At 47.5% G+C, this 26,204-nt stretch overlaps 2 protein-coding genes across 5 annotated transcripts in view; one reads left to right on the forward strand and one right to left on the reverse strand.

Moving 5' to 3' along the window:
- Positions 1 to 142: 142 nt before the first annotated feature.
- iqcb1 (IQ motif containing B1) lies at positions 143 to 4,817 on the reverse strand. 3 transcript variants are annotated; one of them, XM_030409195.1, is made up of 15 exons: positions 4,689 to 4,817; positions 4,439 to 4,540; positions 4,095 to 4,263; positions 3,451 to 3,568; positions 3,298 to 3,373; positions 3,101 to 3,200; positions 2,796 to 2,968; positions 2,497 to 2,606; positions 2,298 to 2,416; positions 2,135 to 2,201; positions 1,965 to 2,040; positions 1,662 to 1,825; positions 1,372 to 1,509; positions 1,088 to 1,244; positions 143 to 729 (listed from the first exon to the last, which is right to left on the reverse strand). In XM_030409195.1, the coding sequence occupies exons 2-15, from the start codon at positions 4,533 to 4,535 to the stop codon at positions 470 to 472; spliced, it is 1,824 nt and encodes a 607-aa protein (XP_030265055.1). In that variant the 5' UTR covers positions 4,536 to 4,540; positions 4,689 to 4,817; the 3' UTR covers positions 143 to 469. The 3 variants fall into 3 exon arrangements, with proteins under 3 accessions (XP_030265055.1, XP_030265056.1, XP_030265054.1); XM_030409196.1 differs by having other exon boundaries at positions 4,673 to 4,766; XM_030409194.1 differs by lacking the exon at positions 4,689 to 4,817 and having other exon boundaries at positions 4,439 to 4,583.
- Positions 4,818 to 6,598: 1,781 nt separating this feature from the next.
- The window catches only part of LOC115576598 (kalirin-like), a 36,610-nt gene continuing 17,004 nt past the window's right edge, over positions 6,599 to 26,204 (forward strand). Inside the window, exons 1-33 of one of the 2 annotated variants that reach the window (XM_030409126.1) lie at positions 6,599 to 7,133; positions 13,139 to 13,213; positions 13,302 to 13,416; positions 13,609 to 13,801; positions 14,196 to 14,419; positions 14,509 to 14,857; positions 14,933 to 15,055; positions 15,821 to 16,012; positions 16,178 to 16,309; positions 16,539 to 16,673; positions 16,760 to 16,852; positions 16,933 to 17,055; positions 17,155 to 17,271; positions 17,790 to 17,864; positions 18,027 to 18,149; positions 18,275 to 18,327; positions 18,887 to 19,034; positions 19,116 to 19,312; positions 19,398 to 19,495; positions 20,833 to 20,996; positions 21,106 to 21,225; positions 21,319 to 21,398; positions 21,749 to 21,887; positions 21,972 to 22,106; positions 22,340 to 22,502; positions 22,604 to 22,719; positions 23,003 to 23,125; positions 23,212 to 23,394; positions 23,478 to 23,602; positions 24,016 to 24,082; positions 24,187 to 24,296; positions 25,788 to 25,857; positions 25,946 to 26,035. In XM_030409126.1, coding sequence (XP_030264986.1) covers positions 7,079 to 7,133; positions 13,139 to 13,213; positions 13,302 to 13,416; positions 13,609 to 13,801; positions 14,196 to 14,419; positions 14,509 to 14,857; positions 14,933 to 15,055; positions 15,821 to 16,012; positions 16,178 to 16,309; positions 16,539 to 16,673; positions 16,760 to 16,852; positions 16,933 to 17,055; positions 17,155 to 17,271; positions 17,790 to 17,864; positions 18,027 to 18,149; positions 18,275 to 18,327; positions 18,887 to 19,034; positions 19,116 to 19,312; positions 19,398 to 19,495; positions 20,833 to 20,996; positions 21,106 to 21,225; positions 21,319 to 21,398; positions 21,749 to 21,887; positions 21,972 to 22,106; positions 22,340 to 22,502; positions 22,604 to 22,719; positions 23,003 to 23,125; positions 23,212 to 23,394; positions 23,478 to 23,602; positions 24,016 to 24,082; positions 24,187 to 24,296; positions 25,788 to 25,857; positions 25,946 to 26,035 — 4,305 coding nt within the window. In that variant the 5' untranslated portion in view covers positions 6,599 to 7,078. The remainder of the gene's footprint in view (positions 7,134 to 13,138; positions 13,214 to 13,301; positions 13,417 to 13,608; positions 13,802 to 14,195; positions 14,420 to 14,508; positions 14,858 to 14,932; positions 15,056 to 15,820; positions 16,013 to 16,177; positions 16,310 to 16,538; positions 16,674 to 16,759; positions 16,853 to 16,932; positions 17,056 to 17,154; positions 17,272 to 17,789; positions 17,865 to 18,026; positions 18,150 to 18,274; positions 18,328 to 18,886; positions 19,035 to 19,115; positions 19,313 to 19,397; positions 19,496 to 20,832; positions 20,997 to 21,105; positions 21,226 to 21,318; positions 21,399 to 21,748; positions 21,888 to 21,971; positions 22,107 to 22,339; positions 22,503 to 22,603; positions 22,720 to 23,002; positions 23,126 to 23,211; positions 23,395 to 23,477; positions 23,603 to 24,015; positions 24,083 to 24,186; positions 24,297 to 25,787; positions 25,858 to 25,945; positions 26,036 to 26,204) is intronic. The other variant, XM_030409127.1, reaches the window with a different exon arrangement.

Genomic DNA, 26,204 nt, shown 5'->3' on the forward strand with positions numbered 1-26,204 from the left:
GACCGTCTTCCTCCTCGTCTTCAAGTGGAACAGGAAGTGGTGACGAGCTGCTGTGCCAGGTGACAACCAGAGACTCAAGAACATGTGTGTCGCTCTCCCACACACACACACATCTACACACACACACACACACACGTTGAAATGACATGTTGACGTTAATATTTTATTTACAGTTTCTTGTTGTGAATGTTTATTAAACCATAAAGCTGAAGTGAAATCATTCACACGTGTAGATGAAACATTCTGTTGATACACAAGATCAGATTTGACTGAAGTTCCTCTGTTTTTGAGACAGTCTGAGGTGGAGCCTGTGTGAGCGTCAGCTGAACTCAGATCAGTGTCAGAGTCACAGACAGTCTGAGGTGGAGCCTGTGTGAGCGTCAGCTGAACTCAGATCAGTGTCAGAGTACATCATCACGTGGTCACTGCTTCAGCATCAGAACAGAACCCATACAGAACAGTCTCCAGGTTAAAGCTTCACTCTGTCCGTCTCACTGAGTTTGTTGAACCCGCCTACAAACAGTCCTCCAAGCTCCGCCTCCAGCTCCTGCAGGTGGGCGGGGCTACAACAGTCGTCTCCAGCCGTCTCTCCCAGCGTCCTCCACCACGGCAGCCTGCTCGCCTGCAGCATTGCATTATGGGCGTCGCGGGCGCGGGCGGCGATCGGACCCGATGGGCTCAGGAAGGACTCGGCGTCTGTCGCCGTGACTACAGAGAGGGGCGGAGCATCTGTGGGGAGACCGAGAGAGGTGTTGTTAGTCGTGTCGCTGTGTTTTCTCTCGTTGGTGGAGCAGCGGCGTGTCGTGGAGCTTGACCCACATCTGAATCAGAAATCTGCCAAGTCTGAACCTCGAGTGGATGTTCAGGAAGCCATCTGACGGGCCGGACGTGGCCCACAGAACAGCACCACACTGTATTCAAGTCAAGTGGACTTCAAGTGTGTGTGTGTGTGTGTGTGTGTGTGTGTGTGTGTGAGTGTGTGTGAGTGTAAGTGTGTGTGAGACCTCTGAGCAGCTCCAGCTGTGTGTGTGTGTGTGTGTGTGTGTGAGTGTGAGTGTGAGTGTGTGTGTGTGTGTGTGTGTGAGACCTCTGAGCAGCTCCAGCTGTGTGTGTGTGTGAGCCAGCAGAGCCTCCGTCCTCTCCTCCATCCTCCTCTGATGATCTCCTCTCTGCAGCTCCGACAGCAGCAGCAGCTGCACCTCCTCATGGAGACGCTCACACTCCTGCCGAGACACACGGGACGACTGTACACACACACACACACACACACACACACACACACACACACACACACACACAGCATCATGGGTAGTATGTCAGACTGGAGATGTATTCATCGACTCAGTATGAGGAGCTGACTGAGGCTCTTACAGGATGTAGAGAGACGTATTCCTCCACCTGTCTCTTTAGCTCCGCCCTCCGACTGTCCGTCAGACCGCTCTGACCAATCCAGAAGGGTGTGATAGGCGGAGCCTTCGCTGCTCTGCGTTTCTGCAGAAAGCAACGCACCTGAAAGATAAAAGAGGGAGGAGTCATCAGTCAATGTTGTACTTTATTTATGGGCTCCGAACACGGAGGGACCAGCACAGCTCCTCTGATCCCGAAGTGTGTGTGTCTGTGTGTGTGTCTGTGTGTGTGTGTGTGTGTGTGTGTGTGTGTACCGCTCTCTGTAGCGTCCTGGCAGCCTGCTGCTGTGTGTGTGCTTGTCTCAGTGTGTGTCGCTGTGTGTGGTTGTAGCGTCGTCTCTCTCTGAAGCCTCGCCAGAAGCTCTGGATCACCACGGCGGCACGGCGCTCACACTCCTGCAGGTACGACTGCACCTGGTCTGAACACACACACACACACACACACACACACACACACACACACTTCAATATTTTTCTATTTTTGCCTGGAAACTGAGATTTACATAGTTTCCTGAAAGCATCGTGTAACTACTTCTAATGCTAGCTGTTAGCTCATACCAGCAGGAAGCAGCTGCAGCAGTCGTCGTTGTTTCTGGTGGAACTCCCTCCTCGCCTGCTGACGCCGCACACACACCTGAAACACACACACACACACAAACACACACACGTCACTTCACTATTACAATACTTGCAGTCAGTACTCAAGTATTCTGCTGTGTTACTCTCACCTGATACTTCAGCTCCTCCTCCCACTGCTGCGCCTCCCTGTGCTGCTGCTGCTGCCTCCTTCGAGCCCTGGCGCACACACACACGCACACACACACGCACACACACAGTAATGAGACAGACAGACAGACAGGCAGGCAGGCAGGCAGGCAGACAGACAGGTACCTGTATCTCCTCTGCAACGTGCTCACAGCTCTGTTGAGGCTCTTCACTCTGCGTCTCGTCCGATACGACCTCCAGGCCGCCTGGATCACACACGCCGCCCGCACATGCTCAGTAGACGCCTGCACACAGAGGGGAGGGGTCAGAGGTCAGCAGACAGGTCGCTTGAACAGCTAGGCAGAAGACAGGTAGACAGACGGACCTGTGAGAAACCCGCTGTGCTTTTGTCAGATTGGATGAATGCGATCAGCTGATCCACGTCCTTGTCGAAGCCCCGCCCCCTCCAGTCTTTGTCCAATAGGCTGTCCAGACCTGAAGAACAAGAAGGTCCAAATAATGCAGAATGAGTCAGAGACAGAGTTTCACAGAGTTTATAAAGAGTCTCCAACTCAACAACTCACTAAACTGACACATTTGTTAAGGGAGTCTGGTGCTGCTGTGTTTCTGGTTCAATGTGTTCACAAACATCTGCTGCTAACATCTCTCTTCTTCTTCTCTGACCTCTGAAGCTGAGGAGGAGCCGGTGGACCCGGAGCTCCTGCTGATTGGCCATGAGGAGGATGAGTCTGATGGAGGCCCCGCCCACCGCCAAGTCAGAGCTGACAGCTAATTGGCAGATGGCTTCGTTCAGCAGCAGCAGGACAGAGTCGTCACTCAACCCTTTCAGGAAGTCCCTGCACAGAGAGAGAGACAGTGTGTGTGTGTGTGAGAGTGTGTGTGTGTGTGTGTGTGTGTGTGTGTGTGTGAGAGTGTGTGTGTGTGTGTGTGTGTGTGTGTGTGTGAGTGTGTGTGTGTGTGTGTGTTACCTGGTGGATGTGCAGGTTTGATTCCACAGCTGTACACAGAGAACAGACACGCTGACATCATCACACATCTGGATCTGCTCGTAGTGGACGGAGCTGAGGACTGGAGACAGACACACAGACATTTCACTTAATCAGACCAGGAGGTTGATCAATAAACTGATCGATGAGCTGATCAATGAGCAGTGGAGGTGACTGACCCTGTGAGGAGAGCTGAGGCTGAGCTCTGAGCAGCCAGCCCACCGAATCCATCACCTTCCTGAGGAGAGACACACACTGGCAGACAGACAGACAGTTTGACACCAGCAGTTGGACAGAAAACAATCGTCCTGTGTGGGTGGAGAGTTTCTCACCTCTGCCCGCCTCATCAGCTGACCAGCCAATGACAGGAGGCCGTCCACGACCGACGGCAGGAACAGCCTATGAAAAGCCTCCGAATGTTTGCCAGGTTCCACCCCTACACAACAGGAACTGACAGACGGACAGACAGGTGAGCAGCCAGTCTCTGCACATTCAAAACCTCCTTTAAAAAAGAGTGAATTCTATCAGGAGACCAGTTTCATGTTTACTGCAAACAAACTGAACTTTTAGAACTTTGACACATTCTTTTAGTTAATTACTGTTAATTCAAAATACAAAATAATATTTTCAACATGTTTAGTTTTAGAAAATGTACACAAACATTTGTATCAAACACTAAACTTTAAATATATAAAAAAAAACACTTTAAATCATCAAATAAAACGAGACATATAATTCAGAATGATATAACATAATTTTAAATTATAAATTGGACATAATATCGATCTTTTATAAATGTTAACAATTCAAAACAATAATGATGTGAAATTCTTCAATAAACTTTATATTTGAAATAAGACATTTTTAAATAATCTCATAAAGATTTCAAATAAAATAATGTAAAAATATCATAATATGTTAGTTAGAACAATCAAAAAAGTTAAAGATTAGAAACACAGTCTCAGTCAGCTGTTACCTGGTGAGGTGGGCGAGCGTGGCAGCGGCGCTCCAGAGTCCTCGCAGCCTCCTGGGCTCCACAGACAGAACGTGGACGCAGTGACTGAGGACGCCGCTCAGATACAACTGAGACTTCACACGAGTCAACGCACCGCCACCTGCCTGCAGCGCCGCCATGTTCAGAGCCCCTGACACACACACACACACACACACACACACACACAGAGGAGGAGAGGAGGACTGAGTTCATGTTTGAGTGAACTGCTCCTTTAATCTGAAGCCTACTTTGACCTCAGCTCTGCAGGGACACTAGGTGTGTCAGACAGACAGACAGACAGACAGGTGCGATGGTGCTTGTCTCACTGTTTAAGCCGTCGTTCAGCAGGCTGAGTCTCTGCTCCAGGTCCAGGTGTTCATCCTCCAGCTGCATCTTCAGCTCCTCCACCTGCTCCATCCTCATCAACTCTGAGGTCATCAGATACACCAGGTGTTACCACAACTTCTGTGACCTCGTTTCCATCAGCTGTTAGCACAAGGCGGTGTGTTAGCAGTCCACCAAAACACTGTGACCCCACTCACGTACACCTCACACCTCACCTGTTAGCCACCTCACCTGTTAGCGCTGGCTATCTCGCGTTACGGGTCACACAATTCGGTGTAACACCTGTTAGCATCCTCGGCTCGTTCACACGGAGCTAGTGCTGCTGTCGCTTTAGCTCGAGCTAACTATCAGTAAACTAACGATATCTTCAAGAAAAGTGACGTCAGCTGGATCGATAATCTCCGCGTTGACCCGCCGTGCTTTAACAGTTGATTTAGAAACGTGACAGAGCTTCAGAGATGGCGGTTCTAGCTAGCACCGTTAGCTTTTGGCAAGCGGAAGCCGACGCTGTGCTGTTTCTACGGTAACGTGACGTCATAACGGTGCGACGGCGCATCGCTCTGCACCAAAGTGGAGCTGAACGAAGAAAAACAATATAATAATAATAATAATAATGATAATAATGACATTATCTATCTATCTATCTATCAAGCTTTATTGACAACAGTTATCAGTCCTCTCTGTTTGTGCTGTTATTGATCAGATATTGACTGAGGCGCTGTGAAATAGCGGTGACAGAAGAGAGAGACTGTATTTTATTAAACCTTCAGCTCATGTAGAAGATGAATGTAACAGAGTGTTTGGTGTTAGAGAACAGTAGGGTCTCCAGCTGTGTGTTCACGTGTCCTCTGGGTGGCGCTGCACACTCAACTCACGTTTACCTTCAGTTATTGTTCTTTGATTTATCTGTTTTCATCAATAAAACTTTCGTTGTCCACTTTGTCTAAAACAACATATTTTTATATATTTTTCCTCGTGTCTCGTTATGGATACAGATGAAGTCTCAGGTGTTTAACACTTAGAAATAAAGTATTATTTGGATTTTATTGCATTTGTATGAATGAAATGTGCTGTATAATAAGGTTAATATATATATATGATGTATTGACACAGTATACACATTTTATTTTCTGCTCAGGTATTGTATTCTTCTAATTTTTGATGTTATTGATTATATTAATGAATGTATTATTATTATCATCCTTTTTACTGGTTACTGTCGTTAATAGAATAAAATATAATAACTGCTGTTCTCAGCTGGTAAATCTGAAAAATATGAATTAATTCATTGTTTTGTGAAGGACTGTCTGTGATTGAAATGTGCTGTTTAAATAACGTGTATTTTTTTTAATTATCACACTGTGTGAGCATTTTATTCTGTGATAGATTATACTCTTTTTATTGATGATGTATTTTTGATTAATTTATGTTTATTATGTCTGTTTTTATTGGTCTTTTTTCCAGTATTAAAACAAATGTGTGTGCAATAAAGTAAAATATGCAATATATTTATTCTATGATACAACATAAAAACATGCTGCTTCTGTACACGTGTTTGATCATTGATACAGTATAAGCATTTATTCTCACTACAGTGTCATATTCTTTTTATTAATGAATTATTATTATTATTATAAAAAAAAATATTATTATTATTATTATTATTATTATTATTATTATTATTATTATCATATATTATCTGTCAGTGTTTCCGGAAATTAAAGTAAAATACATAATATATAAATAAAATATAAAATATTATATAACAATAAAAAAAGTTTTTTTAATCAGTTTATATATTCTAATCCACTTTATGATCCCATCCTTCTTATTACTGAAGATTTCGGTTTATTTGGAATAATCTATGATCATTATCTGTGTTTTTATTGGTCACCGTCTTTGTTTCCGGTATTAAAACACAATAAAAAAATCTATGTGCGATAAATTAAGATAAATAATATATTTATAATATAATTCAACATTATAACCCTTTCTAAAAAAAATATAACAATATTATAACTCAGGTGGTAACGGGACCAGTTCATAGTAACGCTACTGAAAGTACCACCGTTAATAGTAACGGTGTGTGTGTGTCGGTGTGTGTGTGTGTCGGTGCAGCAGCTGCTGCAGCCCTCGTGCACAGCCCCTCTCTGTCTCCGCTGCGCCTGCGTGCTGGATCTCACCGAGCCCCCGAGCGTCCGCTGCCCGGCCCGGCAGGAGGAGCGACAGACCCGGGCTGCTGCTGCTGCTGGGAGCCGCACGGTAACGGTAACTGCAGCCGGTAACGGGATCGGTATCAGTAACGGTGACGTGATGTGATGCGATGCCGCGCGGGATCACGGTAACGTAAGAACAGCAGCAGCAGCGGAGGAGGAGGAGGAGGAGGAGAGGAGGAGAGGAGGACTGTCGAGGCTCAGCCGAGGAGGATGCAGCACTGACCGACTGGAGGAGCTCATCCGTCCGTCCAACGGTGCGAGCCGGCAGCCTGGACCGACCCGATCTGATGTAAAGCCGCAGGGATGGACGGGTAGGCAGGGAGGAGGCGCGAGGAGCGGAGCGAGCGTCGGTACATAACGGAGGAGAGAGCGCGAGGAGGAGGAGGAGGAGGAGGAGGAGGGAGGATGAATCCGGTGGATGGAGGAGGAGAAGCGGGCCCGGACGGCCTGGCGACGGCAGGTAGGGTGTGTGAACGTGCGTGTGTGTGCGCGCTCGTGTGTGTGTATGTGTGTGTAGTGGGAGCTGCTGTCGCCATGATGCCTCCACATCCGCCCATTGACTCAGAGTGTGTGTGTGTGTGTGTGTGTGTGTGTGTCAGCATCCCTCTGTCCAATGGCACTGAGGTGTGTGTGTGTGTGTGTGTGTGTGTGTGTGTGTTGGGGGTGGAGGGTTCCTATCGAGGAGGATTGTGGGAAGGCCTGCTAGGCTATTAAACGTGTGTCTGTGTGTGTGTGTGGTCACATGACGCGTCCATGTTCCATTCATTCCAGCACTGTAGTATCATTAATAGTATTGATACCACCACTGCTAAGTATGCCGCGTTCTGATTGGCTGGCAGCGGTGCGGGGAAACCTCATCATCACTTCACCCATAATTTGGGACCCAAGGTGTGTTAACCTGCAGGTAACCATAGCAACAGGACTGGTTCCTGGTGCAAATAACACCCAAAAATAACGTAGATTTCTTAATTAACGACTGTTTTATTGTGAAAGAGCTGACGACCGAGCGCCACATACACAACACACACTGGTACACACTGGCTGGTACAGGTCCTGAAGGCTGGGCCCGGGTCAGCAAACTGAGGGCTTAATCTGGCCCCGCAGTACTGATATTGATCCCCCAGAAGCTGAAACTTTACATTCTGGTAAAATATTTACAATATTCTTTATAAATCAGCGGTGTCAATACGAGGCTGTATACATATTAGGATGTAAATCCTGTTAAATGACCTCGTCTGATCAAACGTTCTCCAGTTGTAGAGAGGCAGAACAGTCTGACATGAGGTCTGATGACGGGACTACAACAGACCCCTCTGGCATCACTCGGGTTGGGTCAGTCCTACAGCAGACTGTCACTCTGATTTCAGGGTCTGTTGCTCTGCTTCTGATCAAGTGTCATTTTTACACAAACAATGTAACTTCCTGTATATGAGTGACGTGAGTGAATGTAGGTATATTCAGCGCGATCCTTTCCTCAAACCAACCTAGTGGTTGTTGTACCTCGATCTAAAAACTATCTGGAACAACAAAAACATCTGTGCTGCAGCATACTGAAGGAATGTCATTTCTTCTATCAGCAGAACATCTTCAACAAGAAGCTGAGTCTGAAAGAGCAGAAACTTGTTACTGTTCAGGTTAAAGCAGCCGGTTGGATTCTAAAGTAAAGCAGCTGGTTGGATTCTAAAGTAAAGCAGCTGGTTGGACTCTGAAGTAAAGCAGCTGGCTGGATTTTGAAGTAAAGCAGCTGGTTGGATTCTAAAGTAAAGCAGCTGGTTGGATTTAATGTAAAGCAGCTGGTTGGATTCTAAAGTAAAGCAGCTGGTTGGATTCTAAAGTAAAGCAGCTAGCTGGTTTCTAAAGTAAAGCAGCTGGTTGGATTCTAAAGTAAATCAGCTGATTGAATTTTGAAGTAAAGCAGCTGGTTGGATTCTAAAGTAAAGCAGCTGATTGGATTCTAAAGTAAATCAGCTGATTGAATTTTGAAGTAAAGCAGCTGGTTGGATTCTAAATTAAAGCAGCTGATTGGATTCTGAAGTAAAGCAGCTGGCTGGATTTTGAAGTAAAGCAGCTGGTTGGATTCTAAAGTAAAGCAGCTGGCTGGATTTTGAAGTAAAGCAGCTGGTTGGATTCTAAAGTAAATCAGCTGATTGAATTTTGAAGTAAAGCAGCTGGTTGGATTCTAAAGTAAAGCAGCTGATTGGATTCTGAAGTAAAGCAGCTGGCTGGATTTTGAAGTAAAGCAGCTGGCTGGACTCTAAAGTAAAGTAGCTGGTTGGATTTGGAAGTAAAGCAGCTGGCTGGATTTGGAAGTAAAGTAGCTGGCTGGATTTGGAAGTAAAGCAGCTGTTTGGATTTTGGAAGTAAAGCAGCTGGTTGGATTTTGAAGTAATGCAGCTGGTTGGATTTTGAAGTAAAGCAGGTGGCTGGACTCTAAAGTAAAGTAGCTGGTTGGATTTTGAAGTAAAGCAGCTGGTTGGATTTTGAAGTAAAGCAGCTGGCTGGATTTGGAAGTAAAGTAGCTGGCTGGATTTGGAAGTAAAGCAGCTATTTGGATTTTGGAAGTAAAGCAGCTGGTTGGATTTTGAAGTAATGCAGCTGGTTGGATTTTGAAGTAAAGCAGGTGGCTGGACTCTAAAGTAAAGTAGCTGGTTGGATTTGGAAGTAAAGCAGCTGGCTGGATTTTGAAGTAAAGCAGCTGGTTGGATTTTGACGTAAAGCAGGTGGCTGGACTCTAAAGTAAAGTAGCTGGTTGGTTTATTTTGAAGGATTGGGATGTGTTTTACTGTAAATAAGCCGGTGGACCTTTATTGTGAAGTATCCTTTGGCTGGTTGCTTTTTCTTCTACAATTTACGCTTCCAGCTTTGATGACGTCTCGCTCTTGATCCAGTGGAGTTCTGAAGAACTAATGAAGTCGTCTAGGAGCTGATTTTCAGTCAACACGTATCAGAAGTGTTTATTTAAATGCACACTTTGGTTCTCTTCATGTTTCTGTGGAGTTTCTGCTGTAAACCCACTTCATTTATGATCCAAAGTGTTCTGTCACTATCTGTCTGGTTGTGTATGTTGTAGACATTTTTTTTCGGGAAGAAATTCAAGACAGAGAGTAAAAGTGAAAAACACACATCGGCCTCTGATTCGTCATCAGACTTCTCAGTGGGCCCTGATGTCTCCGTGTCCACCAGGGTGACACATTGGAGACTCAGAGGACGTTGTGGTGAAATATATTCATTAGTTGTTGTTGCATAATGTGTGTGATGTGTCCTGACAGACTGACAGTGAGTTCCTCTGAAGGCTTTTCATCTGCTCCCTGCTGCAGCTATTTTAGGCTTTACACTGACTCAGAGTGCGTGTGTGTGTGCCTGTGTGCGTGCGTGCGTGCGTGCGTGCGTGCGTGCGTTATTGGTGTGAGAAGGCTTTATCGGAGTGGAAATCCCTTCTCCAACTCCCAGTGCTGGTCTGTAGTCACACTGATTGACAGCCAGCCCAGGATCAGTCAGCCTGTCAGACAGCTGATCCAGGATCAATCAGATTGTTTGTTGAGGGTTCTGATAGTGGGTCTGGAGCGAGCGGTGGAGTTGAACATGCTGGATTCAGACACAGTGTCATGTTTACAGAACACAAACTCCCACCACCGACTCATTAGTGACTGCAGGCTGTTAGCTTCTGCTCTCAGACCTGTGAGATATCAACACCAGGTCTGCCCACTCCACCAGACTCACGCGGCATCAGTCAGTCAGCTAATATGCAGGACGACAGGCTGATGCTTGAGCTATCAGCAGTGATGAGGACCAGCCCGCTCTCATATAGTTATTAATGATCCACACAGAAGGAAAAGCTCTCTGCAGCAGCTCTGCCTCCTACAAATTACATTTATCCACTCCAGAGTTGTTTTAGCAGCCGTGCTGAGGGAGGAGGCTGTGTGATGTACGAGTGAAGAGCAGGGCTGTGACAGCAGCACCGCCGTTTATGTTGTTGTTTCATCATTTCCTGTTTGTGCTTCAGGTGAATCTTTAACCAAGACCACCAACTTTCCTGAACCACAACCAAGCCTGTCAAACATTCTAGGAACAGTTCAACCGCAAAGTTCAACTCAGTCGTCATCCACAGAACAGTTCTGGAGCTTCACAGTAAAACAGAGTTGCAGCATTCTGTGAAACAACTGAAGCAGCTGGAGACTTGATTTAAAACAGAGAAACAACCAAAGAAACATCAGATTTCTCCATACAGCTTGTCTGCTGTGATCACAGTCTGCAGGATAGAACACATCACTACCTGATCTCAGGAAACAATCTGCAGAATCTGATGAGACTCCGGGTGTTTATTCCTCCAGGTCTGGCTCTGCACCAGACTCTGTGTCGTGTCAAATCAATATCGGGATCTTGAAGCATCCAGAGATTTGGATTAAACCGGGGGAGTTGTATGTATTTACAACCAGAGTCAGGTGTAGAGACGGACCTGGAGGAATAAATGCCCGGAGTCACCTGGGATTCTGCCAAACAACCCCCATGACATGACTCGTTGCACTGTCAGAATTTGATCCTCTAGAAAAGCCATGTTAACTTCCATGTTAGTGACTTGCAGCTGGTTAAATGTGGAGTTTTTGCTTTTCTTTGAGTTTTGGACTGTCGGTTGGACAAAAGAAGCAACTTGAAGACGTTACTTTGAAATCTTTCAAGTGCGTTGAAACATCAAGTTGAATTTTTATTAAAATTTAGTTTTGTTTATTTCTTGTCCTGAGCTCAGAGTCTGGTTTGGTTTTGTAGTATCTGTGCTGTCTTAGGTCCATATTGATCCTATTTTGCTGCCTACTTAATCATAACTGTTGATCAGGTGTTTGGAAAATGTCAGATAACAGATTGTGGGGGAAAGAGAGTAATCTGAGTAATATCTGAGTAATTTCTGTAACTGAGTAATCTACTGGTTGTTTCAGTTACATTCAGTGAAGCTGAAAGCTGAGATGTCTCGTTATAGAAGAAATGACCTGGGAATGTTTTTCTCCTCCTAGATTTTATCCTCATCCCATATTTAGATGAAGGTCGTGGCGCCCGTGAGGTTTTTCTGGAGAGTCTCTGGGCTTTACTCGACCTGAGCATGTGTACGTTTGTGTTGTCGCTGCTGTGACATAGATTTTAAAATAGGGTACAAACCAGCATGCTCTGATAATCCATCAGTGGTCTGAGGCCAGACAGTTAGTCCAGACTTAACAGTCAGTTGGTCTGGGTCTGAACCGCCACACTGGGCTTTGAGGAGACGGCTCGATCTGGTGGAACCAAAGGATTGAAGGGCGGTAACGAAGGAGAACCGGGCGGCGATGAGGAGGCGGTTCAGGGAGGATGAATGTGAGCGTTCTCCTGTTTTTAGCCTCTCTCTCTGAGGGTTCTCGCTGCTCGAGCTGCTAATGTGAGATGTTTAATGCCCTCAGTGTGTGTGTGTGTTGGATTAGCTTCCTCCCGCTGTGCAGGATGATCTGACGCACACGGGAGGCCAGCAACGCACACACACACACGCACACTCTGCAGGAGTCAGCTTTTTAATTGAAATGTCTGTCAGCTCCTCTCTCTGACACCTGATTGGCTGATTTTGGTGGATGGGTGGAAACAGCTTTGATGCTGTTTGTTGTGAATAATGTCTTTACCCAGAAGTGATGAGTGATATTAACACCAGGAGGGCAACAGAGAGGATCATGGTCTGAGTTCTGCTGTTAGCCACGTTAGCAGCAGCACACGAGGGACGGTGGTGCTGCTGGCTCGGCCTGTTGATCGACCTCCAGTAGAGCTGAGCAGTGTTTCTCAGGCTGACAGTTGGGGGCACTAACGAGCAAAGACAGGAAGTGAAGTCCCTGAATGTAATGACCACAAGCTAACAAACCATGTACAAATACATATTAAAAACTGAGCGTTGAAGGATGTCCTTTCTTTGAGAATAGTGACGCAACTGAAGATTCATGTCATGATGGATTGATCTGCTGGTGATTGGTGAAACATTTCTAACACTTAAAGCTAAGTACTATTACTGCTGTAGTCCTGCTGCTAACTGAAGTACCACTGCTGCTGATGGTTGACATGCTAATACTGTTGCTAACTGATGAATTACTACTGCAAACTGTTGCTGCTACTAGCTACTGCAGTACTTCTACCTCCAGTTGAGTTGTATTGCAGTAGAAGTATTCATTCTGTTGTTTTAGTTAGTGTAGTTTCACCACAGAGGGAGTCCTGTTAGCTATAGGAACCTTTTGATAATCACAAACAAAATCGAAAGCTTAGTCTAAACAAGCACGATAAAAACAGCAAATTATCATAATGTGAAGCTGGAAATGAGGAAACTTTCCATCTTGTTTTACTTTTGCTTTTTGGTGACAGTATCAAATGGTGGATGATTAAAACCGATAAAACTTTTCTTCTCCTGATTTGTTTTTGATAAAAATGTCTCCAGTTTTAAAACCTCCGTCTCTGTGCGTCTCTCAGGTTCTGGTAAAGCAGAGTGTGTCCGGGCGGTCGACGTCCTGACGGTGCTCAGAGAGAAAGTGGCCTTTGTATCAGGTAACAAACCAGTACGCTCCAGTTCTGGAGACCAGTACGGTCCAGCTCTGTCCTGATGGGACCCTGTTTAACTGTCTGTGGTTTCCAGGTGGACGGGACAAACGTGGTGGACCAATCCTGACCTTCCCTGCCAGGACCAATCATGATCGAATAAAGCAGGAAGACCTCAGCAGATTGGTCACCTACCTGTCGACCATACCCAGGTAAGACACCATCTGTCTGTCTGTGTGTCTCACAGTAGCGGCACACAGTCCATGTGTGAGTGGAGGACATAAAAACTGTCCACCTGTCTCTCTCTGTCTTTCTCAGTAAAGTTTTTGTCCTCACACAGTAGTAGCAGACAGGTGTAGAAGTAAATGAGAACAGGCTGCATTAACTGTCTCTCTGTCTGTCAGTGAGGACGTGCGTGCTCGTGGCTTCACGGTGGTGGTGGACATGCGCGGCAGTAAGTGGGACAGTGTGAAGCCGGTGTTACGAACGCTGCAGGAGTCGTTTTCCTCCAACATCCACACGGCGCTGCTCATCAAACCCGACACCTTCTGGCAGAAACACAAGACCAACCTGGGCAGCGCCAAGCTCAGCTTCGAGGTACTGCTGCAGTATACTGATAAATGATGTACTGCTGCAGTATACTGATAAATGATGTACTGCTGCTGCTAGCTTAACCGTTACTACTATTGCTAACTTGTGCTGACTGAAGAACTTCTGTCTGGTTCTGTTGGAGGGTTCTCCTTGTTACAGCAGTTGTTTCTCTCCACAGTCACCAGGTGAAATATTGGTCTGTAAATAAATTAATCAATCTGCTCAATTTTGAAAGAGTCATGAGATGATTTTTACTGTAAATTGATATCAGATTGATTATTGATTGATTGATTACTGCTGTTAACACAAATACGGCTAATGTAACGATGTCAGTATTACAAAGTATTTAATTGTTTTTAAGTGTCTTTGTGTTATAATATAATAGTCTTCCGTCCTTCAGACCAGCCTGGTGTCGGTGGAGGGTCTGTCCCGGCTCGTCGACCCGTCCCAGCTGACCTCTGACCTCGGCGGCTCGTTGGAGTATGACCATGTGGAGTGGACCGAGCTGCGTCTGGGCCTGGAGGAGTTCACTGGAGCCGCCACGCAGCTGCTGGGCCAGCTGGAGCAGCTGGAGGCTGGGCTGAACCGCATCCCGGAGCCCCAGGACGTGGACGAGGCCCGCAAGTGAGAACCAGTCAAACTTACTGATGGTTTTATTTTGAGTAGTTTTTAAGTTGCTGTTTATTGTTGATTGTGCATATTTTCCTCTCAAGACTTCTCGAGGAACACGGTCGTCTCCGGAACACCATCGCCACAGCACCAGTTGATGCCCTTGAGCGAGAGGGGCGGAGCTTGCTCCAGCGCATGCGCCTTGGTCCTACCCACAGTGACGCCTCGACCGAAGGCGGCGGTGGTGGAGGTGGTGGTGGTGGTGGCGGTGGCAGTAGCCACGGCAGCTGGCTGTCAGGCGGGGCGGACTTTCAGAGCGTGGCGCCGAAGGTTTCGTCTCTGCTGGACCGGCTGCAGGCGGCTCGCACTCACCTGCTGCAGAGCTGGAGCGACAGGAAGCTGCACCTGGACCAGGCGCTGCAGCTGCACCTGTTTGAACAGGACGCCACCAAGGTGAGGCAGGTGACACATCTCACATGACCATAGTGTAATCTGATTACTTACAAAGTGTTCTGTTGTGGGTCCCAGATGTCGGAGTGGATCGCTCACAGTAAAGGCTTGTTCATGCAGAGTCTGGCAGAGGTCGGCCAGAACCACCAGCACGCCCTCGACCTCCAGACACAACACCAGCACTTCACCGCCAACTGCATGGTCAGTGTGTGTGTGTGTGTGTCCCAGTTAAAGCTTGTGTTTACATACAACAACCGTTCTGTTGTGTTCTCGTCATTGTAACACTGTGAATATAGAACTTGAGACATAGAACTCTGGCACCATAGGAACCAAGGAGCACATGACCCTAAGAACACAAACCTGTGGGAACATAGAACCCTGAACACATAGAACCATGAACACAAAGAACCCTGAACAGATAGAACCCTGAGACCCCAGGACTTTGGGAATGTAGAACCCTGAACACATAGAACCCTGAGACCCCAGGACTTTGGGAACGTAGAACCCTGAACACATAGAACCCTGAGACCCCAGGAATTTGGGAATGTAGAACCCTGAACACATAGAACCCTGAGACCCCAGGACTTTGGGAATGTAGAACCCTGAACACATAGAACCCTGAGACCCCAGGACTTTGGGAACGTAGAACCCTGAACACATAGAACCCTGAGACCCCAGGACTTTGGGAACGTAGAACCCTGAACACATAGAACCCTGAGACCCCAGGACTTTGGGAACGTAGAACCCTGAACACATAGAAACCTGAGACCCCAGGACTTTGGGAACGTAGAACCCTGAACACATAGAAACCTGAGACCCCAGGACTTTGGGAACGTAGAACCCTGAACACATAGAACCCTGAGACCCCAGGACTTTGGGAACGTAGAACCCTGAACACATAGAACCCTGAGACCACAGGACTTTGGGAACGTAGAACCTCTTACTTATCGTCGTGTGTCCATGCAGAACGGAAGTGTGAACGTGGACAGTGTGGTTACCGTGGCAGCGAGGCTGGCCGAGGCCGGTCACTACGGGGCGGAGCGGATCGCCATGGTGTCGTCACGGTTACAAGAAGACTGGAAGTCCCTGACGACGACGCTGGAGGAGCGCAGCAACACACTCGCCATGGCAACCGGCTTCCACCAGGGGGCGGAGCAGGTGATTATTGATCAGTGGTCAATACACCTGTCTCACAAACAGTTTACCTGTCTCCATCTGTTTACTGTTCACCTGTCTCTCTGCCTGTCTACATCTATTTAATTTGTCTACCTGTCCGTCTCTTTGCCTGCCGGTATGTCTACCTGCGTCTACCTGTCTGTCCAGTTCCTGCTCAGGGTGGAGGGTTGGGTTCAAGCGTGCTCTGAAGGGCCGTTGCCATCGGCGACAGCAGAGCTGGAAGCGGCGGTAAAAAAACACCAGGAGCTGAACGAGGAGATCTCTGCTAACTACACACAGGTACCTGTCTGTCCCCACACCTGTCTGTCGCTTCAAATACTCGTCTGTTGGTCTGACTATCTGTCCACATGGCTATCTGTCCATGTATGTACCCGTCTGTCTTCTCACCTGTCTCTCTGTCCAAACACCTATCCGTCCATAGTCCTGTCTGTCTACATACACACCTGTCTATCTGCCCACATACAGACAGACTCGATCCCTGTCTCTCTGACTACCTGTCTGTCTGCAGGTCAGTGAGAGTGGTAAAGCCTTATTGGATGTCCTTCAGCGTTGCCCGGCGACAGAATCCGATGACTCAGCGACCAAACCAGACTTCACTGCTGCCACGCACGGCATCATGGGAGTTCTTCACCAGGTCATGCAGGTACGTCTTACTTCAACTTGTCTCACATCTGTCTTGACACCACAGACCAACAGGTGACTGATGAGGCGTGTGTACTTTTTTCTCAGGGTCACCACGAGGTGGAGGGGGCGTGGCAGCATCGTAAGCTCCGCCTCCACCAGCGCCTGCAGCTGTGCGTGTTTCAACAGGACGTCAGACAGGTGCGACAGGTCCAGATCCACATCAATGTGTACATCCTGATACTGTTTAGTATTAACGTCTCCACCTGTCTGTCTCTCAGGTGTTGGACTGGGTGGAGCAGCACGGCGAGGTTTTCCTCAACAAACACAGCGGCGTGGGGAAGTCTTTGCACCGAGCGCGAGCGCTGCAGAAACGCCACGACGACTTCCAGCAGGTGGCGCAGGTAAGAGTCAGGAAGGACTGCAAGAAGACGAGAGCAGGAAGAGGAGGAGGTTCTAACTGTGTGTGTGTGTGTGTGTGTGTGTGTGTGTGTGCGTGTCAGAACACTTACACTAATGCAGAGAAGCTTCTGGAAGCAGCAGATCAGCTGGCTCAGTCTGGAGAGTGTGAGGAGGAGGAGATCTACCAGGCAGCCCGAGACCTGGAGCTCCGCATGCAGGTAACTCCGTCAGAGAGGAGAGCCAATCAGTGAAGACCACAGAGAGTAGAGAGCCAATCAGTGATGACATGAAGCCGTTTTAGTTTAAGTGACATTTGTGTTCTAGTTTTAGGTGCGCTTGTTTTGTAGCTTGGGGTGCGTTTGTAGTTTTGGGTGTACTTGTTTTGTAGTTTTGTGTGCGTTTGTTGTAGCTTGGGGTGCGCTTGTTTAGTAGTTTGGGGTGCGTTTGTAGTTTTGGGTGTACTTGTTTTGTAGTTTTGGGTGCGCTTGTTTTGTAGTTTGGGGTGTGTTTGTTTTGCAGTTTTGGTGAGTTTGTTTTGTAGCTTGGGGTGCATTTGTTTTGGAAGACTTTTATTCTGAAAAGCAGTTACATGTTTATATACGAGTTTATATGTAGTTTCATTTCTGTTTTCTTTCAAATAACTTTATTGAACGGTGTGTAAAGTAAATGAACAGAGTTGGAAGAAGAACTCTGTTGTTGTTGTTGTTGTTGTGTAACTTGTGTTGTGTGTTTTCAGGCGTTCATCCAGAGAGTTGAACAGAGGAAGCTGCTGCTGGACCTCGCTGTGTCCTTCTACACACACACCAAGGAGGTAACACACACACACACACACACACACTCTATGATATAATAACATAATATTTGCAGTGATTAGAGGATAAAACTCTGAGAGCTGAGTTACACACTATGTCCTCCTCCTCCTCTTCCTCTTCCTCTTCCTCTTCCTCTTCCTCTTCCTCCTCCTCCTCCTCAGCTCTCGGTCTGGATGGAGGGCCTCCAGAAGCAGCTCTCCTCGGACCTCTGTGTTTGTCCCGACACCGTTGAGGCTTTGCAGGCTCTCATCAGCCAGCAGCAGCAGCAGCAGGCCAACACACAGGTACCTGCTGACCTTTGACCCCTCACCTGAAGTCTGACCCGGGCATAACAACCTAACACCCCCCTGACCTCTGACCCCTCCCCTCTGACCCTCACACTAACCCCATCTCTAACCCTGACCTACAGGAGGCTGCGATGAGTGTCATCCGGGAAGGAGAAGACCTCATCCTGCAACTCAGGTACACAGAGAGAGTGGGTGCGTTTGATTTAGGCCCTAGCGCTGCACAGAAGGCCTTCTTTTTCCTTGATTGGGTGCATTTGCTTCACTCATCAAGGCAGCCTGCGTGGCTGCGGTGTGAATCCTCACTGTATAATTACTGGATGTGTTCTGTGCAGGCGTCTTTAATGAGTGTGAGTTTGTTTTACTGCACGGGGCAGCTCAGAGGCCTGTGTGGAGGAGGTGTTTGCAATGATTGTGGGTGCGTTTGTTTTCAGCTTTGTATAATCTGCGAAGGCGGGTTTGTCTTGAAATGCATATGGCTTGTGTGGGTGTGGTTGTTTTCAAGTTTGTGTTGTAGTTTACATCGTCTGTGTGGGTGCGTTTGTTTAACTGCAGTTGATGTATGTAAACATTGTGGGTGCGTTTGTTTTCAGGTTCATTGGCCTGTGTTAGTGCGTTAACATTCTATTTTATATCCTCTGCGTGGAGCGTTTGTTTCGTAGTTTGTAGTCCAGCTGGTTGTGTGGTTCATTTGTGTTTTTAGGTTTGTTTAACCATTTTAGGTGCGTTTGTTTCAGGCCCCAGGGCAGCTCGGTGGCCCACGTGGAGTCGGTGCTTCAGCAGCTGGAGGAGTCTCATGTTCAGCTGGAGGAGCTTTTCCACCAGAGGAAGATCCGATTGGATGTTTACCTGCAGCTCCGCATCCTGCACCAGTGCACGCTGGAGGTACTTTCTTTATTTTAGCTCAGTCTTTCAGAACTTCGTCCCAACATCGTGTCAATGCTCCACACCTGTGTGTTTGTGCAGGTGACCGGGGAGATGGACGCCTGGAAGCAGGACCTACAGAAACAGTCCCAGGACTTCTCTGCAGAGAAGCTAGCATCACCACGGCTAGCCGATGCCAACCAAGACAAGCTGTCCCAGGACAAGCTAGCATTGGGCCAGTCACGGCTAGTAGAGGCTAGCCCCGAGGTGCTAACGTTAGCACAGCAGCGTATCCACAGGTAAACAGGCCAGTCACACTCAGGACAAAATAAATAAAGCAAGAGGCCACAGCAGGCTCTGACTGATTGGTTGATTGATCGACAGGCACATGGAACGCAGGCTGGCGATGAACAATATGATCTATGAGGTCATCCAACAAGGTCACGACCTGCAGCAGTACATCACCGAGGTCCAGGCATCAGGTAAGAGTCACACAGGTGGTGTGAAGACAGTAAAAGGGAACCAGGATTGAGACTTCGGGTTCATCACAAGAACTTTATGGATGACTTTCTGGAGATCTTTTAGTGACATGGTGGTTTTCCAAGGAGGTTCTTGAAGTCCATTACAGGCATCTTTGACAGTACGACGGTGATTAAGCGGGCAGATTTCAGCAGAAGGATCATGTGGTCCCTTGAGGGTTTGCTTCTTGGTTCCCTAAAGGGGTTTCAGAGGATCTTTGGTGGTTTCTAATGCGTCCTACAATTGACTAAAGGTTTCCAGAAGTTGTTGTGATGATTCTTTCAGTGCACCTTGAGTTGAGTTAAACAGACCCTTGACAGAGCTCCAGTGGTCAGTCAAGGTTCATGGGGAATCTCCAGGAGTCCTATGGGGATTCCAGATGCTTTCGGTCTAAGGGTTACTTTGACAGAGGCTCTTAAGGAAGCACCAGGTGTAGTCTGGTTAGACATTATTGAATTGGGTTCCTCATGTCCTTTATGAGGTTTTCAATGTTCCTTAAGGTGGTTCCAGGCCTTAGGGGGGTAATCTCAATGGAGGTGCTTTTAATGGGTCCTTGGGTGGTTTTAAGTGCTCCTTGTAGGATCCCAGTGGTCCTCAAGGAGGATCCATTCAGTTCTACACTGGAGTCACTGATTTTTGAAGGCCTCCTTTAGAGATTGTAAGTAATACCTGTGCGGGTTTCAGAGGTTCTTTATTGGATAATTGAGGAGTAAAAATGTAATGGGTGTAGAATCCTGAAAGGATTCATGTGGTCGTCCAAGTTTACTCAATTTCTAAACAGATTTCAGATTTCCTTTTGAGGCTTTCAGCGGTTCTTTAGGGGCTCTTGGCTTCATGTGACGGGGAGTCAAGTGGCAAAAGGCCGAACAGTTCACAGATCAGGTCAGGTCAGGTCAGATCAGGTCAGAACAGAACAGAACAGAACAGAACAGAACAGAAGTCAGCTCATGTTCTGCTACAGTGAAGGCAAACACACTCTGACCAGTTCAGTAACACACTCAGGATATTAGGGGGGGAAAGGGGGGCAGGGAGGAGAATGGGGGGAGGGGGAAAGAGGGATGGGGTTGTCATGGAAACTGCTCTCTGAAGCACACAGCTGGTCCCCATGGAAACCAGCATATTGAATTTGCCATGGAGACACACACACATCCATGACCGCACGTATACACACACATGAACGGAGATTAAAATGCACATGTGTCGTTACGCTGTGTGTGTGTGTGTGTGTGTGTGTGTGTGTGTGTGTGTGTGTGTGTGCGTGTATGTGTGTGTGGTGTGTGTGCGCTCGTGGGGGGGTCAGGTATCGAGCTGTCGGAGGCGGAGGGAGGTCTGTCCTCTCAGGTGGATGAGCTGCAGCGCCTCCTGCAGGACAAACAGAAGGAGCTGCAGCAGATCGCAGATCACGCACACACACACCTGGAGCAGAACCTGCAGCTGAGACACCTGCAGAGTCAGGTCAAACAGGTAACACACACACACACACACACACACACACACACTGCAGTGACAGGGAACATCCTGCCCTGCTGCTGGACCTGACCTCCACCTGTCTGTCTGTGCGTACCTGTGTCAGGTGCTGGGCTGGATCTCAGAGGGGGAGGTGATGCTGTCGTCCTGCATGTTGAACTCCAGCTGTCTGTCTGAAGCCGAGCAGCTGCAGAGGGAACACGAGCGCCTCCAGCAGGCCATCGAGGTGACTGCACACACACACACACACACGCACACACAGGTGTGGAGGTTCTGTCCATGGTGAACCAGGTGGACACACCTTGTGTTCTGTCCACAGGCTCTGCTGCACGCCGACTCCCTGCAGAGGACTCACCAGGTGGCTCTGGCTCTGCAGCAGAGAGCCGAGCTGCTCGTCAGGTGAGAGCAGCCGTCAGCTCCTCGTGTAGAAGAGCCTCAAAAATATACTCCAGTAAATGTACTTAGTTACATTCCATCACTGAGAGGTAACAAAGTATGGAGGTGTTGATACAAGCTAGCAGTTTCCCCCTGCTTCCAGTCTTTATGCTAAGCTAGGCTAATCACCTCCAGACTGCAGCTCTGTGACCAACAGACAGAAAATCATGACGTCAAATGTTGAACTGATGATCAGATACTAACATTCACTCCAGAGTTCTGAATAAAACCAACATGATCGTCTCAAAGATGTGACCTCTGACCTCTGACCCCTGACCCCCTGTCCCCTGACCCCTGACCTCTGACCCCCTCAGGTCTGGTCACTATGATCCGGATGCAGTGAGGTCTTGTGCCCAGACGGTGGCGCTGCACTGGCAGACTCTGATGCTGAGGATCGAAGACAGACTCAAACTGGTCAACGCCTCCGCTGCCTTCTACAGGACCTCCCAGCAGGTACCTGTCTGTCTCACTGCCTCACCTGTCTACCTGTCTGTCTGTGTGTCTGTGAGTCTACCACCTGTCTGTCTGTCCCTCCAGGTGTGCGGGGTGCTGGAGAGTCTGGAGCAGGAGTACCGCAGGGAGGAGGACTGGTGTGGAGGAGGAGATCGACAGCCGGAGCAGCTCCTGCCACTCATCAACAAACACATGGAGCAAAAGGAGGCGTTCCTCAAGGTGAGCAGACCATGAGTCGGCCAATCAGAGCTCAGCAACTACAAAGAGGCGGGGTGTATGGTCAGTCGGTGATGTTTCATGAAATCAGAAACCCAACAGCAAAAGGATGGATGGATGAAACAGTCTGATCGTTAGCGCTAATATTAGCATGCGGGGCTAATTCAGGGCTACTTCCTGTAGCTACTTTTGTGTGTATGATGGGATGTCTAACAGTCCTGTTTCCATGGCGACAGGCCTGCACTCTGGCCAGACGGAACGCTGAAGTTTTCCTGAAGTACATCCACCGCAACAGCGTCACCATGGCGAACATCTCGGGCCACAGCGTCACCGTCTCCGGGGTAACGGGGGTCACCGAGGTCACCGGACACTCCAGGGTACCGGAGCAACAGGTCAAAGGTGAACACACACACACACACACACACACTCACTGAAGCTCAGTGTGAACAGAGCCCTGAACACACACCTGCAGGTGTTCTGATCCAGGTGTGTGTGTGCAGGTATCCTTAGCGAGCTGCTGCAGAGGGAGAACCGGGTCCTTCACTTCTGGACTTTAAAGAAACGCAGACTGGATCAGTGTCAGCAGTACCTGATGTTCCAGAGCCACGCCCAGCAGGTACACCTGAGCACCTGAGCACCTGACGTCATCACAGAACCTCTCATCTCCTCACAGTCACTTCATTAGCACGACTGGTGGATCAGTAACTGAGTACATTTACTCCATTACTGTATTCAGAGGGAGTTGTTCTTTCTGTGAGGATTTACACTTTCATCACAGTGATGGAATGTAACTAAGTACATCTACTCAGCTACTTCATGAGGTATTTGTATGTACTTGAGTATTTTAGGGCTTAACTGAGGTACGTCTGTCAGTAATGTAACTGTAACTGTCGCTGCAGGCTCTTGATTGGCTGCAGCAGTCAGGTGACCACTACCTGTCCACACACACGTCGCCGGGGGCAACAGTGGCTGAGACGCAAGAACTGCTGAACCAACACCGAGAGTTCTGTGTGTCGGCCAAGGTGAGCGCGCACACACACACACACACACACACACACACACACACACACACACACCTGTATCACTCACCTGTCCGTCTGCCTCTCAGCACACACAGGAGAAGGTTCACCTGCTCATCCAATTGGCTGAGAGCATGCTGGCCAAAGGCCACGCCCACCGCACCGAGCTCCGTCGCTGCGTCTCCACGGTGGACAAACGTTACCGAGACTTCACCGTCAGAGTGGGTCAGTACCGCCACCTGCTGGAGACGGCGCTCGGAGGCTGCTCACAGGTAAAACACTTCCTGTCTCGTTAAGTTTAATTACTCTGCTCGTTAAGGTTCTCTAACGATCCAACGTACGGTGTCCCCTGCAGGACAATAAGGACCTGGAGCTGGAGCTCATCCCCAACAGTCTGTCGGACTCCGACCCCGAAGTCAACCTGTCCGACCCGAGTCACCAGGTCAGCGACGAGAAGAGACGCTCGGCCCGCAAGAAGGAGTGAGTACTGAGAGTACCGAGAGTAATGAGAATACTGAGAGTACTGAGAGTACTGCGAGTAATGAGAGTACTGAGAGTGCTGAGAGTAATGAGAGTACTGAGAGTACTTAGAGTAATGAGAGTACTGAGAGTACTGAGAGTACTGCGAGTAATGAGAGTACTGAGAGTGCTGAGAGTAATGAGAGTACTGAGAGTACTTAGAGTAATGAGAGTACTGAGAGTACTTTACAAAAGTACAAGTACATATACATGTGGCATCGCTGTGCTTTAATAACACATGCGTATGTGTGTGTGTGTTCGTCTGTGTGTTTGTGTGTGTGTGCATGCATGTGTGTGTCTGTGTGTGTGTGTGTTTGTGTGCATGTGCGTGTGTGTGTGCATGTGTGTGTGTGTGTGTGTGTGTGTGTGCTCAGGTACATCATGGCGGAGCTCCTTCAGACAGAGCGAGTGTACGTCAGAGATCTGCAGGAGTGTATCGAGGTACACACTTTACACTACTGCAGTACTGTTACCTCACTGTACACACTTGTAGTACTACAACACAGTCCAGAACTTGATAACAGCAGAACTTTGTCCCGATGCAGACGTACCTGTGGGAGATGACCAGCGGCTCCGAGGACGTCCCACCTGGTCTCACCAACAAGGACGACATCGTGTTCGGAAACATCCAGGACATCTACGAGTTCCACAACAGGTACTGTGAATACAAGTACTGCAAATAAGTACTGCAACAGGTACTGTGAATACAAGTACTGCAACAGGTACTGTGAATACAAGTACTGCAAATAAGTACTGCAGCAGGTACTGTGAATACAAGTACTGCAACAGGTACTGTGAATACAAGTACTGCAAATAAGTACTGCAACAGGTACTGTGAATACAAGTACTGCAACAGGTACTGTAAATACAAGTACTGCAAATAAGTACTGCAACAGGTACTGTGAATACAAGTACTGCAAATAAGTACTGCAACAGGTACTGTGAATACAAGTACTGCAAATAAGTACTGCAACAGGTACTGTGAATACAAGTACTGCAACAGGTACTGTAAATACAAGTACTGCAAATAAGTACTGCAACAGGTACTGTGAATACAAGTACTGCAACAGGTACTGTAAATACAAGTACTGCAAATAAGTACTGCAACAGGTACTGTGAATACAAGTACTGCAACAGGTACTGTGAATACAAGTACTGCAACAGGTACTGTGAATACAAGTACTGCAATTAGTACTGCAACAGGTACTGTGAATACAAGTACTGCAACAGGTACTGTGAATACAAGTACTGCAATTAGTACTGCAACAGGTACTGTGAATACAAGTACTGCAACAGGTACTGTGAATACAAGTACTGCAAATAAGTACTGCAACAGGTACTGTGAATACAAGTACTGCAAATAAGTACTGCAACAGGTACTGTGAATACAAGTACTGCAAATAAGTACTGCAACAGGTACTGTGAATACAAGTACTGCAACAGGTACTGTGAATACAAGTACTGCAATTAGTACTGCAACAGGTACTGTGAATACAAGTACTGCAACAGGTACTGTGAATACAAGTACTGCAATTAGTACTGCAACAGGTACTGTGAATACAAGTACTGCAACAGGTACTGTGAATACAAGTACTGCAAATAAGTACTGCAACAGGTACTGTGAATACAAGTACTGCAACAGGTACTGTGAATACAAGTACTGCAATTAGTACTGCAACAGGTACTGTGAATACAAGTACTGCAAATAAGTACTGCAACAGGTACTGTGAATACAAGTACTGCAATTAAGTACTGCAACAGGTACTGTGTATAGTAATAGAGTACTCTGTGTAGTAACAGAGTACTGTGTGTAGTAATGCAGTACTGTGTGTGTAGTAATAGTGTACTGTGTGTGTAGTAATAGAGTACTGTGTGTAGTAATAGAGTACTGTGTGTAGTAACGCAGTACTGTGTGTAGTAATAGAGTACTCTGTGTAGTAATAGAGTACTCTGTGTAGTAATAGAGTACTCTGTGTAGTAACAGAGTACTGTGTGTAGTAATAGAGTACTGTGTGTAGTAACAGAGTACTGTGTGTAGTAATAGAGTACTGTGTGTAGTAACAGAGTACTGTGTGTAGTAATAGAGTACTCTGTGTAGTAATAGAGTACTGTGTGTAGTAATAGAGTACTGTGTGTACTGTTGCAGCATCTTCCTGAAGGAGCTGGAGAACTACGAGCAGCTGCCGGAGGACGTGGGTCACTGCTTCGTTACCTGGGTAACGTGTTTGTTTTTATTATTGAGTGATTGAAGATAGAAACAGCTGACTGATATTTTCAAAGTAAAACTTCCTGTTGGTGTCTCAGGCTGACAAGTTCCACATGTACGTGACGTACTGCAGGAACAAACCCGACTCCAGTCTGCTGATCCAGCAGCACGGCGCCGGATTCTTTGAGGTGAGACGGAAACAACAGCTGTCTGAGATTCTGATGACGTATTACTTAATGAGTAATTAGTAACTAATGATGTAATGGAGTAAAACCTCCAGTGGAGAATTGAAGGCAGCTCCCGTCTGACTGATCTGAAGTCGGATCTGAAGACGGGACAGAACAGAACCCGTGTTGA

The sequence above is a fragment of the Sparus aurata genome, chromosome 24 (genome assembly GCF_900880675.1).
Source record: "Sparus aurata chromosome 24, fSpaAur1.1, whole genome shotgun sequence".
NCBI lineage: Eukaryota > Metazoa > Chordata > Actinopteri > Spariformes > Sparidae > Sparus > Sparus aurata.

What these genes read in the sequence shown, in the direction of transcription:
- iqcb1 (XM_030409194.1), bottom strand. Translation starts at nt 4,550, where the DNA reads ATGACCTCAGAGTTGATGAGGATGGAGCAGGTGGAGGAGCTGAAGATG. An exon ending in AGCTGATGAGGCGGGCAGAG is followed by an intron (nt 3,374 to 3,450) that starts GTGAGAAACTCT and finishes TCTGTCTGCCAG; the next exon opens with TGTGTGTCTCTCCTCAGGAA. An exon ending in CAAACCTGCACATCCACCAG is followed by an intron (nt 2,969 to 3,100) that starts GTAACACACACA and finishes CTCTCTGTGCAG; the next exon opens with GGACTTCCTGAAAGGGTTGA.